The sequence below is a fragment of the Sander vitreus genome, chromosome 6 (assembly GCF_031162955.1).
Source record: "Sander vitreus isolate 19-12246 chromosome 6, sanVit1, whole genome shotgun sequence".
Classification (NCBI taxonomy): domain Eukaryota; kingdom Metazoa; phylum Chordata; class Actinopteri; order Perciformes; family Percidae; genus Sander; species Sander vitreus.
In genome coordinates, this window is record NC_135860.1 from 6,771,176 (window position 1) to 6,787,439 (window position 16,264).

General features: G+C 39.1%; 2 protein-coding genes across 3 annotated transcripts in view; one reads left to right on the plus strand and one right to left on the minus strand.

Annotated features, from left to right (window-relative positions):
• paqr6 (progestin and adipoQ receptor family member VI) overlaps positions 1 to 7,866 on the plus strand; it is a 25,003-nt gene extending 17,137 nt beyond the window's left edge. The window contains exons 6-8 of the mRNA XM_078252240.1: positions 1,362 to 1,458; positions 2,613 to 2,757; positions 4,365 to 7,866. Coding sequence (XP_078108366.1) covers positions 1,362 to 1,458; positions 2,613 to 2,757; positions 4,365 to 4,630 — 508 coding nt within the window. The 3' untranslated portion in view covers positions 4,631 to 7,866. The remainder of the gene's footprint in view (positions 1 to 1,361; positions 1,459 to 2,612; positions 2,758 to 4,364) is intronic.
• Positions 7,867 to 11,416: 3,550 nt separating this feature from the next.
• ntrk1 (neurotrophic tyrosine kinase, receptor, type 1) overlaps positions 11,417 to 16,264 on the minus strand; it is a 34,977-nt gene continuing 30,129 nt past the window's right edge. For both annotated transcript variants that reach the window (XM_078252238.1, XM_078252239.1), the window contains one exon: positions 11,417 to 11,602. In XM_078252238.1, coding sequence (XP_078108364.1) covers positions 11,417 to 11,602 — 186 coding nt within the window. The remainder of the gene's footprint in view (positions 11,603 to 16,264) is intronic.

Sequence of the window (16,264 nt, forward strand, 5' to 3'; positions counted from 1 at the left end):
CAAGCTGGACAATTGCCCTTCTAACTTGCATTGTAGCTTGTTTTGCCGCTGCCGCCTGCAGAGATCTTGCTTGATACTGGACCAATGTCAAAGATTGTTGTTCCCATTAGTCACTTAGACACAAAAACATAGGAAAATAGGGTCCAGGTTGAAAAAAACGGTACTTACCCTTTAAGCTTGAACAGCAATTGTGATTACATGATATCCACTGCAGGTTATACTGAGACAGGAAAACGAACTTGTGTGAGAAGTATTGTCCGACTGATGCAGGATTTCTGAGGCCGATACTGATATCAATGTTTGGGAGTTACTTTTTTTAGTTTTTAAATTGTGACCAATATACATACCGAGGGGACATTTTAAAGTTGAAAAATGAACTCGGTGCCCTCTGGTGGACAAACTATGTCATTTTGACACCGTTTCTAAATTACCTTTACCTTACCTACCTAGACCTGTGCAATTTCTTTTTAGTTATCAGACAAATACTCATATACCAATATTGTCCATGAACCAATATAAGCTCTATGTAGAAGACAAAGTAAAGTTAGTAATTACTTATAATAGCTCTATGTTGAACCTCCAGAGTCAATTACTAAAACCCAAGGGAATAACATCTTTCTTCTTATTTTATTTTATGAATTTGGAGCTATTGGTAGCAAGGATGCATGCAATTTACTTACAGTTGAAGAATTGTTATAGTGCTTAACGGAGATTCTAATATCATGTTGTTGTTTTATGTATTTTGCCCTCTGGATGTCAGAGAGATCCTTTCTGGGTTTTGGTCTGTTGATGGGTGGTGGTGGGGTCACCACAGGGTAATTATTATTTTTGTATCTTTTTGTTTCTGTATGTATATGTGTCCTTTTTGCTATCGATGATAGATATAAAGATATGGATGCACCGATCCCACTTCTTCATTCCCAATATCAACACCTGGGCTTTGGGTATCGATCGATACCGAGTACCGATCCGATACCAGTGTAAGCTGTATGCCTCACTTTGTGGAAGTGATTGGCATCATTCTTTTATGTGTAAGGCAACATCAGGCTTAATTTCAACAATGCTTTCCTAACTTTCTAAAACAAGTTGTAACAAATGCATAGATATTATTGTTATTATAAAAATAATAAATCATGCACCAGCAACTTTCAAAATTAAACAGGAATTAAAATTCCAGTACATAATGTATATAGTATATGAACATAGAATTGAAAAGATCGGCCCTGTTGTCACCGATACCCAATCCAGCTATTTGAGTCAGTATCGGCCCGGTATCAGTATCGGCCCGATATAGGATCGTTGCATCCCTAATAATTTAAATGAATAAAAACAGTTGATTATTGCCCTGTCTGTCTCCACAGGTTCCTAGAGCTGCAGTTTCCACAGAGAAGTAAAGTTCTAAGGACAGGAGCGTTTGTCCTTCCTTTTATATTTGACACTGTTCCTCTGTTTTACAGGGTGAGTGTCAGTATTGTCTTCAGATATGCTTTTATCCAAGTGTTAATATATACTGTATGCACACTTCCATTCGTCTCTGACTGAATTTAAAGCTTTAATTTCCACTATGAACCTCTGTATTTGTGTGTTTGTGTCATTGTGTAAGCATTCAGAGCTGATTAAGGCCAGGCTTTAATACTTAGCAAGACTTTGGCTCACTAACCCAGAAACTGATTTTCTTTCTCAATCTAATACAGATGTATCGCTGCCATCATTAATCTCCCTAATCACTGAAATGACTGTGATGATTGTGCAATATGCAAGTCATTTGTTGAGTTCTTTTTGGCCCTAACTAGGTCAGAAAGGCTGTTAACATAATGTGACCTAACCTGAATCATGGAAAGGATCCCTTCAGAGATAGACCTTTAAAACCTCTTTGATACCTTTTTGTTTTACCAAAAACAGCTCTGAAGTCGCTAGCGCTAATCCCACCAGACTCCATTTAGAAAAACAATACTTTTAGTGTGTACAGAGCCAAAATATTTTCACTTGTAAACCGGTAAACTATGTGTTTATTTCAACCAAAACTAGAGTTGCGATGGTTGGAAAAGGGGAAAGATGACCCAAAATGGCGTTTCATAGTTTTATTTTGTTTGTCAACTTTGAATGAAGTGTATTTTACAATGTTAAAATTACTGTTATTTACATGGAGTCTGGTGGGTTTAGCGAATGCAATTTCACAGATGTTTTTACGTTTAAAAAAAGGATCTTACTCTTTAACAGAAAGGTCAACCTCCTTAGAAATCCTTTCAATAATGTTGTCAGACACTTAGAATATTAATCTGAGCCTGTCAGCGGCAAAACAAGCATAAATACAAGCTGGACAATTGCTTTTTTAACTTACATTGTAGCTTGTTTCGCTGCTGCCGACTGCAGCGATCTTGCTTAATACTGGACCAATGTCAAAGATTGTTGTTCCCATCAGTCACTTAGAGACAAAAACATAGACAAATAGGGTCCAGGTTGAAAAAAACGGTAGTTACCCTTTAAATTGGTGGTGTCTGTTGACATTTTAAACCAATATTTTATCTTCTCTTTTTCTTTTGAAAGACTGAGATAAATCTGTTGGTTTCTAGTGTTTTTCTGAAGGTATTTGTATGTTTTTCTGTGTGTAGATCCTTCTCTGCTGCGGGGGAAGCTGCAGCCTGAGCGACGCCTTGTCCAGTCACTGTTACCACCTCCTCTTTGCCGTCCTCACCTGCTTCCTGTTTACCGCCCACCTCCCGGAGAGGTTGGCCCCAGGACGCTTCGACTATTTTGGTATGTCCTTCATGGATATCGTCATTATATTATGGCTTGTTTGACTTAGCACAGCATATACTGATACGGTCTTTAAATCTTGATGCCCTTACTGAGGAAATAACAATATAAGTACATGTAAGAAAGTATATAAGATGCTTTATTCCCAGTTGCTTCAGTGGAGTTATAGAGGGCATTTTCACAGTGAGGTTTTACCCATCCACATGGGGCTGTAACTTTTATTTTTGTCTTTTGTGTTGCCTGTTCTTGAATGTTTTCCCTGCTGACTACTGGACACAACCGACACAAAACAACAGCTCTGTATCAAACAGGCTTTTTATTTGATAGTGTGTAAACTTGCCAACAAACTTTTCAACCTCAGTGGACAGTTGTTTACCCTGGTGAGGTTTCAACCAGGTTATGTCTTTTTGTTCGTCTCAAAATGTTCTGCACCTGTGGTTTACACGCTTTTCCAGTGCAAAGGAAAAGCTGCTGTGTTTAGCATTAACTGTGTTACATATTGTGCAAAAGAAGGGAAAGAGGAGATGGTTTGCTCATGCTGTTTAACTAACTTAGGTCGTAGTAGTTGAAACACAGTAAAGTTTAACACCAAATAAGGCACTTATTTATTTAAAACATACTTAATTAGAAGAAAGTTTAGAGTCTCTGTTTCATAAAAGGCCATATTGGCTTCAGGCTTTTTGTGTATCGGTGTTTGAACCTCAATGATAGGTTGCTCTATAGAACACTGCATTTGATTAACAAAACCTTACATTAACAAATGAATGAATTATCAATCATACATTTAATTAATAGTCTATATCCGAGTATATTAAATTATTAATGGATTCATCTGTAAGGGATATTTTAATGCTGTTGGTGATGTGACTGTTCTATGTCCCATAGCACTTTACTACAATTATAAATGACAAAGAAATCATGGGGGAGAGAGGCAACAAGCAAATGTGTTTTTAGCGGGATGAGACGTCCTTTCCTCTGAAGCGTCACATGAATACGTCAGCTGTTTGGGTGGAGTTAGCAACTCCTTCAGCTGCACGGCTTCCGGGAAGGCTGCTCTCGTGTATCCTCGGCTATAGCTCCTCGATGATCCCTCCTCGATGCTCGCTCCTCGGTCCTATCCATTAAATAAGGAGGATGAGATTCAGCCTAGATATTGGACGCCAGTTGGTTAAATTGGCTCAAAAACGACTGCAAATAGAACTGCAACTAATAACTATTTGTAAAATAAATGAATCCAGCCTTTTATAATAATAATGAAATGTCAGAAAATAGTGAAAAGTGCTTGTGCTGGTTGTTTTGTCCAAAAAGCCCAAAACCCAAAGATGTTCAGTTTACAGTGAAACCGAGAAAAGCAGCAAAGTGGAACCAGAGAACATTTGGCACTTTTGATGGATAAATTATTTAAACAATAAATTGTTTCCAACATTTTCTGTGGATTGACTAATTGATTTATCAACGAATCGTTTCAGCTCAAACTGAAAAACGTAGTTCTCGAGGTTTTAGTGTGTGTACATGGCAGTATGGAGGTGAAAGATCCAGCCGTGCACATTTTTAGGTCCTTACCTCATTGTTTCCTACACTGAATCTCGTCTTCCCTCCTCACACAGGCCACAGCCACCAGCTCTTCCACATCAGCGCTGTGGTGGGGACCCACTTCCAGATGGAGGGCGTGATGGCAGACATGACGTCACGGCGAGCGTGGCTCCTGGCCCGCGGAGCGATGCCCTCCTTCCTGGGGACCGTTGGGGTGCTGGTCGCCAGCCTTGTCCTCAACCTGGGAATCATCGGCATTTTCAGCGCCCCGCTGCTGTGGAAACCCTGCCACAGCTCCAACCAGCCGCACACATCAAGGCGCGAGTGCAGGGAGAAGTGAGGGCGCATTTTCCACCAACCAACAGCCACAAAATGTCTGATTCACTTTCCAAAGGAAAGGTTTGGGCTGTTTGTCTGTCTCAGCGGCGTGTGTTTGAGATGACTATTAACAGTTCACGGTAGTGCTTGTTTAATACCAATAGTTTTAAAGATTTTGATGCATCATGTTCAGTGCTAAAGGATTTCCCTAACACAGTTATACACCTGAAGTATTTGTTCATGTGTTTTCTCACCGCCTAAGGACCCAGTTGCATTCATTGAAGCCTTTTTCTGATGTTGCATTAAGCTCCTATGTGAGAAAATATGTCTACCGTGTACAAAATGTCTGTTTAATTTATTTTTAAAGATCCTCAATGTGCATTTATTGTAGAGCCACACTTCATATATGATGTTTACAGTAGCTCACTACAAGTTTAAATCTCAAACTGGAAACATCTAATGTTGCAGTTGCAGGGATTATATTCTGAATTAATAATGCTTTTTGTTTTTGTTTTTTTGCATGTACTGGGCCAGAATCTCCTTTTACTTTATTAAGGATTTATTGAAAATGTTTTTTTTAACTGGAATACTTGGTTAGTGTGGTTGTTCTATGTATAAGCGTAGACAACCCTCATGTAACTCTGCATAATATAATGCAGATTGTGTTGCCGGCTCTTATATATCCACCTATTGATTCTACTCCGCACAGCCTGGAATTGATTTGCAGGTCCTGTGGTTCTTTTTTTTACTGATTGCCTGGCTTATTATGAACCCCACAATCTGCCCTCAACATAAAAAAAAGAAATGTTACAGCGCGGCAGTGATTAAAAGACAGGTACCATTTTTACAACAGTACGTTTCCAGGGCAACGCTAGAGTGGCCCCTGGAGGTCTTGAAAATGTTTTCTGTTCTGAGCAAACGGCATTATTTTTTTCTTTTTCTACCATCACGTATCCTAAGATCTATTCTGAACATTTATTTTCAAATTTCCAACACCTGCGCTTTATAGCTAAAGAGTAAAGAATTAAGAGACACGGAGAGGCAAAAAGTACATGTAGTCATAGTTTGTGGTCGTATTAACATGGTAGTACTTTTTGTACGTTTTGCAGTGCTGTGGTGCATTTACAGTAAAACAAAACAGTAACACTCCTTACTTACTTACTTACTTACTTACTTTGGTTATCTTGTTGTCCCATGAGACTGTTATTTACCACTGAAATAATAATGATATATTTATAGAATGTATTATATGTATTGCTTGTTTTAGGTGCATAGGCGGTAATGAAGATGAGGCGTTTTCTTTTTGGAGGAAGTACAATGGATTAAGTTACTATAGTTTTCAATAAATGAACACTGCTATTGAGCTTTGTTTTCTTAAAACAAGTGAAAAAAGTACAGACAGATTATTTCAATAGCTTTAGTTTAACTTAAGTGAACTTTTTTCAAGAAAATACCTGTCTGTATTGGAACTGAAATGATTAGTTTATTAATCGATTAGTTGACTGACAGAACTATTTCGATATTAGATTAATCATTTGAGTAATTTTCTTTAGGCAAAAATTCCAAACTTTTTAAATGTGCATATTTTTCTGCTTTTCTCTTGTTTTTTAATTCATTGTAGATTCAGTATCTTGAGGTGTTGGCCTTCTTGGATGAAATATGGGAAACTGTGATGGGCATTTTTCCTTTTTTATATATTTTATAGACGAGTATGTAAATGGCAGATTAATAGATAATAAAATTGCAGACGATTCTGAAAAACAGGTTCAATTCAAATGATCTAATTCACTTGTTTTAAGAAAATAAAATTACAAATTAATTGATAAATTGAATAAATTAGACAATTCAATAATATATATGAAGCCATAGCAGTACTGTGTATGCAGCCTATGTTTCAGAGACTTGACAAAGAAGAATTGCTATATAGGTTTTAATGGGGGATAGGGTGTTGCACTATTAAACATCTCTGTTGAAGCACTGACATACTGTAGGTACAGATTTCAACTATAATCCTTTTACTTGACAAACGGTTTGAAAGGTTCATTTGTATAAATCAACTTTGAAAGCATATATGGCACAAATGTACACTTTGTTTCACCACTAACACCAGTAGTGTGATCACACAACTCATAGGAAGCATGTGGCAAACACACACACACACACACACACACACACACACACACACACACAAATAAATGTCTTTTAGCTGTGTTACTAGAGACTTTAGTAAGAGGGGAAAATGTATGTGATATTATGGGATAATGAGGTGTGGTACAGGTCCATGTTGGATACTGAAGTAGAAATGTCAGACGCAGAGTGAATATGTAGAATCACAAAGAGCACAAACGCACACATATGCACACACACATGCATCAGAGCAGGGGAGTTGTTTAAGATGTTTCCAAGGTTAGTGTGCAGAGTATAAAAGTCACTTAGGTCTTTATGTCGCAGACGAAACGGAGCAGTAATTTCCCTAAATGTTTCTGTATTATCTCTTTTTTTTCTTTTCTTTCTCTCTCCAGTCATCCTCTTACAGCGTTCCTCGGTTTGACCCTGTTGATTCTTGGAATTGTATCATTACTGGCTTCTGTTGTGGTTCTTTGCTATTGAACCAAACTAGTTTGGAAATCATTTATTTTCTGTTGTTTTTTTTTCTACTGTCATCTCATTCATTCTCAGCCATTTGGTGCCTGCAGCCAACAGTTGGACGGTTATGAAGCTCAGAGATGCTGATCGCCGAGGCTTCCATATCAAATAGATCGATGCTGATGTCGCTTTTCTGTATTGTATTTTTACAATTATTTTTGACCAAATTATCATTTCAAGCCCAGATATTCTCCATACCAGATCCCTGTTACTTTGAAAACTACTTTTCATATAAACCATGTTGGTTTACTCCTCAGTGGACAAGCAGATTCAGGTTGTAATTATCAGGAAAACTGGGCATTTTTCTCATGAAGCCTTTAAAAAACAGAAAGTGTATTGAAGGATGTTTGGAAAATATAAAATAGAGAGCAAAGACGAGTGCGGGATGAACCATTTGATATAAGAATACAAAACAGGGTTGGGTGCCTTTTTTATGTTTTATACAACCTTTCTTTTGATATAATGCTTGGTTTGTTCCTTGTCTTTAAAAAGAAGACAAACTACTCTTAAAATGTATAAATACTTATTTGTTCTTTGCTGTGTATAATTTGTAATTTTCTACTTTGTTCTACTAGACTTGTGTAATAAATTCCATATTTATAAGTGTAATAATTGTCACTGGAAAAATTTGAAGTGTCTTAAAACAGAACCTTTTTACATTCGTACCATAGCAATTTCTTAAGATTATAGTATACTGTGTTCACTCTCATATATTAAGAGTGTGAACACAGTATACATGTATACTAATGATTATTTTCATTATTGATCGTTTTGTCTATAAAAAGCCAGAACAAAGAAAGAAATTCCAGTTTAAATTCCTACAGCTTAAGGTGATATCCTCCAATGCCTTGTTTTGTCTGACCAACAGTCTGGAACCCAAAGATATTCAATCCATTATTATGTATTACAAAGAAACGTTTGGTATTTTTCTATAAAAAATGGCCAAAACTAAATATTCCATTATCAAAATAGTTGCTAGTTGATTTTCTGTGCATCGATTATTCAACGTATCATTGCAGTTCTACTGTTTTAAACATGTATACATCATACAGATGTGCAACTTGATTCTGAGCAATGAAATTCAAAATGTGGTAAAATATATATATATATATATATATATATATATATATATATATATATATATATATATATATATATATATATATATATATGTATATATATGTGTGTGTATATATTTTTTTTTTTTGGCAGATCCTTCATTTTAACACCAGTCTGAGTCTGAGCAGTTTGTGAGTGACCAGCAGAGGGCAGAACAAGCCAATAAGAGGGTGTCCTTGTCCTGGTTGAGCAGCTCATTGCTCCTATCTGCTGATCAGCTTTTATTCGCCAAAATATGGGCTGCAGCTGCAGTGTTGCAACACTGTGTGAGTCCTTAAAGGTCTATCTGCAAGAAACCCAACTTGGGTGAGAAATCTCACTGCAAAAAATGGTCAGTGTAACAAGAAATTTTGTCCGGTATTCAGCCTTCAAACCATATTTTTCTTAAATTGTGTGAGATCCTTCAACTTGTTCCCAGTGAAGATGCTTTTGTTTAAGGCAGCCTCGAACTGAACTGAACTGAACCCCCGAAAACATAAAATGAGGCATATCACTGCAGAAAAACATTTCACTCTAAAAACATAAAAAATAGATAAACTGATGTGAAATTATCTCTTACTGCTCACTTAAAATGTTTGGATGCAGGAAACCTTGTAGATTAAATGACTTTATAGACTTTGTAGACTAAATGACTTAAATGACAGATTTTTTTCAATGCAGTCCGTCACAATGAGCTTATTGAAGTGTGAATTATTAAAACAGGTTGATTGGAAAGCTGTTTGCATGTGTTTTTTTTTTATCTTGCACTCCTGACTGCAGATCAAGTTTCCCATTTGGGATAATAAAGTGACTGAACTAAACTGAACAGGCTGCTTACAGTTTAGTTTAAAGGGTAAAACTGTTGTTCTTAACTAAAACAGCGACCTCCAACTTGAGTGTTGTTCATTGTTGCTCCTCTTCTCTATGAGGTTGTATAGATTTGGATGCTTTGGTTTGACTAAAATAGTGCCAACGTTGTGTGCCGGAGTTCTCTTCCTACTAACTTTAATGCCTTACAGGATGGATAGTAGTGGTTCATTATTAGAAGAGGACACAGACCCAAATTAATCTGCACTATTATCATAGAAGAAAAATAATTACCAATATCCTGCATACAAGCATTATAGGACAAGTTGGAAGATTAAAAAGGAAATTTTCCCACTGCAAAGCTCTACTATGGGTTCCATTTTGAAAATGGCCTCATTTCCAGCTCTTATTATAGTCATATCCAATATCTAACCAGGCTAGAGACTCGAGTGCTTATTAAAAAAAGGTTCATTCTAAAACCACAAATGGAGAGCCCTTAAGGATAACAGGGACAAACACTACATAGTGCACTAATCCTATCTGGACCAGAATCTGCTTGTAGACACAAGAAGAAACAATAAGCCAGACACGAGTCCTCCAAGTGTTTTCATCCCCCCGGTACACCAGAGGAGGTAGAGTGAACGAACGAGACAGAGAAAGGGATGATAGCATTACTCACAATCCATTACCACTCCCTGGAGACGCTCTGCATACAGAGTGCTGGAGGGAGGGTGGTGGTGGTGATGATGGGGGGTGGATAGGTAGAGAGAAGGGTTTGGTTTTTGAGGGTGTTTGTTTGCTGAAGGCCTGGCGGAAAGGCAATATGAAACTTAATTATTCCTTTTCAATACCCATCTGCTGAGGAACCTGTGGAGACGTCGCAGGTTGCTGATTAGTTCGTCAAAAATAATAAAAGGCTCTTAAATAGCCTTCTTAAAATGTCTAAGTACAGACGGCGGCCCGAATCATTGCATACGATCATGATGGATTGACTGATGGATGTTCCTGCGCAGGCTGCAGACATTTTTTTGATCAAGTTTATTTTTAAGGGCAGACAATATACAAAGTGCTGGAGTAACATTACATGAAGATATATATATATATATATTTTAGACATTAATACAGAATATGTACATTTAGTATTTACACTTAAAGGTATCACAATGGTTTGTACACTCAGTTTTGAATTTAAACTTTTTTTTTTCCCATGGAGGACCTCTGTTTCAGTGCCATCTGTCCCTCTCCTCCTGGAGTTTCACTCACTGTAATCCATCTGTTGCCTCTAAAACCATCTCAGTGTGTCACCTCCCCACCATCCTGCCCCCTTACTGAATTTCACTGCAGTGCTTTGATTTGGAAGGTCTACATGTTAAACATCACTAATTTGTACAAAAGCCACTCCTGAGTGTCGCAGGCAGGCTGCAGGTCAAAGGGTTGTTCTTTGGAAGTCATTCTTTTTTCATATTCGACAACATTAAATGTAAGCACACACTTTCACTGCTAATATATGACATTTTGTTCTTGTTTTTGAAAAATACTCATATGATACACTGGATAGGACACATCAGAAACATACAAGCTTTCCAAGGTTTTGATTGTACAACTTTGATATATTATATACATTTTCTGAAAGCCTTAGAATTACCTGCCATATCAAAACTTATCCAAAATCAGTGACTATACTGTACAAACGATTTGGGCACCCAAATCTGACAAAAATGCTTTCCACTTTTGACTCATGATGTGAAGTGCCCTCTCTTGTAATCATCCGTTTCATTTTCTAATTGCCTTTTAACACGGGTGTCGGCTGTAGAGTCATATAAAATGTACCACAGCTCAGCTCACACATCTTTGCAGGGACTTCAGAGCCAAAATCCCCCCGACAAGCCATCATCTGAGATCGCACTCCCAGCAACGTAAAGCCCATATACAGTTACCTCAGCACTTATCCATGCATGTCCCTCCATCTGGCTGAGCCCACTTCAGATAAACATTAAACACTTTGGTAAACATTTGACAGGTTTCCGGAGAACGACGGGGCAGTAAACGGGTTGGGGTCAAGCCGGGATGAGGAAAGGTCACTGCAGATGGTTCGTCCATCAAGCATCGGGACATATTTTTAAACTCAAACCAAGAGGAACCTGTTCAAAGTAATTACCCTCCATTAGAATTAAAGGAACAAGTTTTAGGTCTCAAATCAAAACCTTAACCTCCCCAGCCTTTTGTATTCCGCTCCCTGGTTGCTTCTCGGCCCCTTTTAGCCCAGGATATCCAGGTAAACCGGCGGGTTCTTGACCAGGGCCAGCAGACGGCTGTGGATGTCTTTGATGACCATCCTCTGCTGTGGCTCTCTCTGCCAGCAGCCCTGCATCAGCAGGTACACCTCCTTGGGGCAGGTGCGTGGCCTTTCCAGTTCCCGTCCCTGCGTGATGCATTCGATTGCCTGTTGGAGGTGGGAATTGAAATATAACGTTATATTAACAGGAAATATAGTGTATCTGTCCTCAGACACTCCAGGAGGCATTGTGTCTTAAGTTCTTTGGTGAATATCTCTAAATTCACCTGCAAACTGAATTCTTATTATTTGAAGAGTCAGTTCATGTTGATGTATAATTGGTGTAATGTGTATCGTCTTAGTTTAGCGTGTCAGTATGCAAACATTTGCTAATTAGCGCTTAACACAAAGTATAGCTGAAGATGATGGAAATGTTGTAAGTTTTGCAGGTATTTAGTCACAAACTTTCACTTAAAGATGGAGCTAGCACCTAGATAAAAAGGTCAGGGGATTTATGTTTTTGCAATTCATCCTCTGGGGACCATGACTGTCTGCACCAAATTTAATGGCAATCCATCTAGTAGTTGCTGAGATATTTCAATAAAAAAACGAAATATGCATGAAAACTCAACAATAACATTGTTAAAAAAATAAAAAATAAAACCTCATGGTGGCATTAGAGGAAAAGTCAGGTAATCACTATTCTCGCTTTACCAGACTCTCCTCCAAAGCGCGCTGAAGGAGGGTCTGGCTACTCCACACAGCATTCAGGGATGGGAGGAAAACATGCTCTTGTTCATGGCATTTCTTAAAACCAATCAGAATTGTCATGGGCGGTGCTAAACTCCGCACAGAGCCCCAGCAAAATAGTCGTGCGAGAGAAAACTCGGATTGGACAGATAGTCTAGCTAGCTGTCTGGATTTACCCTGCAGAGATCTAAGGAGCAGTTAACCATAGTCCTCAGAAATCCACTGAATTTAAAATTCCAACAGAAAGAAAGTGGAATGAAACGGAGATTGGTGCCAATCTATGTAGTAGTTGCTCAGATATTTCAATGGATAGTGAAAACATTGACATTGACACCTCTGAATTCTTTGTGTGTGTGTACTAAATTTAATTCAGATAGATAGCAGATGCTGCACCAAGGATACACATTTTTTTGGCCCAACAACCTTCGTATCCACAGATTTATAGATACATGTTCATTAGCGGAGACCTCAACAAATGAACAAATGAAAGCAGCCACAATATGAATAACCTCCAACTAATGGCAATGATAACTGAATGAATTCACAAGCTCTTGCTGCTCAGTGAATAAATTACTGTTGAGGATGAGAGAGAGGATTTCACAGCGCTCTCCATTTGAAAGGTTACTGACTCAATCGCTTCCCCATTGTTAACCTTGGCCCGATCCAATGAACAGAAGAGGTCTGTCAGCGTTGAGTCAATTCACACCAAAATGGCCTGTCAGTCAGCCTCACAGCTCAACACAGTCGCTGCATCTCATGTCGCTTAAATTGCCTCCTCGAGACCTCCACTTGCCTCCTTTCCTCGAAATCATGGGAGGAGAGAGGAAACGAGCAAATGTGTTTTTAGCGGGATGAGATGTCCTTTCTTGTCACATGAATTTGTCAGCTGTTTGGGCGGAGTTAGCAACGGCTTTCAGCTACACGGCTTCCGGGAAAGCTGCTCTCGTGTAACTTGGCTATAGCTCCTCGATGATCCCTCCTCGATGCTCACTCCTCGGTCCTCGGGGCAGAAATAAGAGCTTTGAGACGGCCTTCACCGAGGAGAGACAGAAAAACTTTCCAGTTCAGCCAAGGACCGAGGAGTCGAGGAGCTATCAAATAAGGGTGATGAGATTCAGCCAAAGACTCACAACGACCGCCCCAAAATGGCCGCTGTCGCTACAGCATGCAGAGATCGGTATTTTGGGATGATTTATCTCCGCCACTGTGTGTTTGGGCAACATGATCACCTATCCCTCATTGGCTGAGTTAGATTAGATTAACAAGGTTAAAGCTCATTGGCCCTGGGCAAAAATGAGAGCCAATGAGATTAGAATTGAGTGCCAGGGAAAAGTGATCTACCCGTCTTGAAAGGAGAGAGGGTTTCGGCCTGTAATAGCACCACTGTGGTCGCAATGGAGTCCCACTTCTTGGTGCTTGAGCTAAAAAGGCCAGACTGGACTGCCCTTAATTACTATGAATTTATTGATCATTTTAAGAGTGCAGAGCAGTGAAAAACTTCAGCAACATATGCTCTGAAGTATCCATGGAAGCACCACAACTTTTCAGGCTGCCATTTATGTGTTTGCACAAGTATGTATTGAAAAAACATCTAGTTAATTTAACATATATAGGCTAATCAATATTTTTATTTATGTATCAAATGACAATGTAAACACAATGTGAACCACATTTATCATCCTGCAGCTCCCCTCAGGTTTATTGAGCCTTTTAGTGAGGTTCTGATCATTGCTTAGTTCGACCGTGAATTTACCTTTTTAATTCACTGTCACCGCTCTCATTGCGTTTATAGCCACAGCAAGTGGCTGTTTTTGGTGAAAAAGCCCCACTTTTCACTGTAAACTGTTATCAAAACATAAAGTATAAACTATAAAGAAAACACCCCTTTAATCTCACACCTTTCACAACATTTGTGCAAAATATTTTAAGGGATAATTCGGAATTTTGATTGAGTCCACCATCATATATGTCCGTTAGCCGCTCAATGGCCCCCAACGTCTCCTTCCAGGCAGCGCTGTGACCGTTGACTTCATGGTACCTAACCCTAAACTTAACCCTAACCATAACCATTGTTAATCATAGTGCCTTCCAGGCAGCGCTGCCTGGAAGGAGACGTTGGGGGCTTAAAAGACTGATAAACCACACACACACACACACACACACACACACACACACACACACACACACACACACACACACACACACAGCCACATATAGGCTACCATTACCACAGATTTCTACACTCATCCTGTTTCTTTCTATTGGAGAGAGAGAGAGAGAGCTGAGAAGAAAAGGATCGCTTTTTGACCGGCGTGGAGAAATGCGTTTTAACCCAAACCTAACCCTAACCATAACCATTGCCTAATCGACTTCAAGGCAGCGCTGCGAGCATTGACTTCAAGGCACCTAGGGTTAACCTTAACCTTAAGAGCTGCCTTGAAGGAGACGTTGGGGGCTTAAAACACCGATAAACCCGTTAGCCAGAATAAGATTAGTTTAGCTAGCTAACCTAGGTAACAAAGTTCCCCTTCCAACACCTCTAAAGCTTACTATTTAACAAGTTGTATCTATCTGTTTAATCTGTACACGATTAAGTGTAGAAACAAAAACATGTGGTTTTATGGAGAGTTCCGTAGGCTACTAGACGATTTAAAGGCATCAGTCAGCTAGTTTTTGCTAACTTTGCTAGCTTGTCTCCCACTGTAGAATGTCAACAGCAGTTGCACGGTAACATTAAAAACACAGTACAAATTCAACAGTGAATATCACCTGTCTCACAAACATAAATCAGCTAACTGACAATATTTTAGAAATGCCAGGAAGAAACTATTACACAAGATAATTGCCTGTAGCTTCATCTGTCCACTGTAAAAGGACAGTTCTCCCATATTACGCACACACAAGAAAAACAAAGACACGCTTCATTTTTTCAGAAAGACTGATGAAAGGAATGCTGAATGGCTAGCCTGCAAGTGACGTCAGGACTTCAGCTGTCTTGGGGTCATGATCCTGGGTTTTGTTTTATTTCCTGTTTTATTTTGTAGGTTCTTCTCATGTGTCATGTCTTCTTTTACGTCCTGTGTCGGTACACTATGCGCAAGATGTTCGCGCATGCGCTGTTGTACGAGGATTTACGACACTACACGATCTGTTCCACGCTTCCAGTCGTAGTTGTAGCGGTCTGCCGTTAGCCTCCACAGGCAAGCTAATGTTAGTTCAGCTAACAGCTAATTCGGCTAACCGCTAGCTGAGACAGCATGTAATAACTTTAAAAGACCCTCAAAATAAAACCTGAAAATAACCGTTGAAATATATAACAGCTGTTACATCAGTTCTACTTTACTTGTACTCATTTAAAATACAATCAATCAATACTTGTCTTTATTGTTATTACTGTAAAGTCTTAATTTAGCTGTAGCCTGCTTTTCCCAGTGTTTAGTTTGAGTTAATGTTATTTTAGACTGAATCAAGCTGTCAGCTAGTGGTTAGCCGAATTAGCTTCCCGGTGAGGCTAGCGTGGAACAGATCGTGCAGTGTCGTATCCTAGGTAAAACAGGATTATCATCTTGCGCATATGCGCATGACGGATCGTGCAGGCAGAACAGATCGTGTACCGACAACCTGCCTTGTGTGTTTTCCCGCCTTTTTGAGTGTCTGCTCTGCCCTGATGTGTTTCACCTGTTCCTCGTCAGCCCTCATGTCACCTGTCCCTCGTTACCTCCAAGGGGGTAAGCTTCGCTTCAGAGCTCGAACCTCCTATGACGCCATTTTGATGCTACAAAGCGATCACCCGACGTAAGCATTCCATTGACTGCCATTCATTTTGACGTCACTTTGACAGCGAATAACTTTACATTTGAAGCGTTTAAAGACTTTATTTGTCTGTTGTTTATTTCTAAAGAAACCTGACAATGTATAAAAGGCTCCATTACCTTGTACTCACGTTATGGCTCCGTAGTAGACGTTTTTGTAAAAATAGGCTAACGATTGTGTCATAACCACGCGACTTACTGTTGCATAGTAGAGGAATTGCCGTATAGTGCAGGAGAAGCTCGCAGGCAGTTTCGACTTACATTAGCT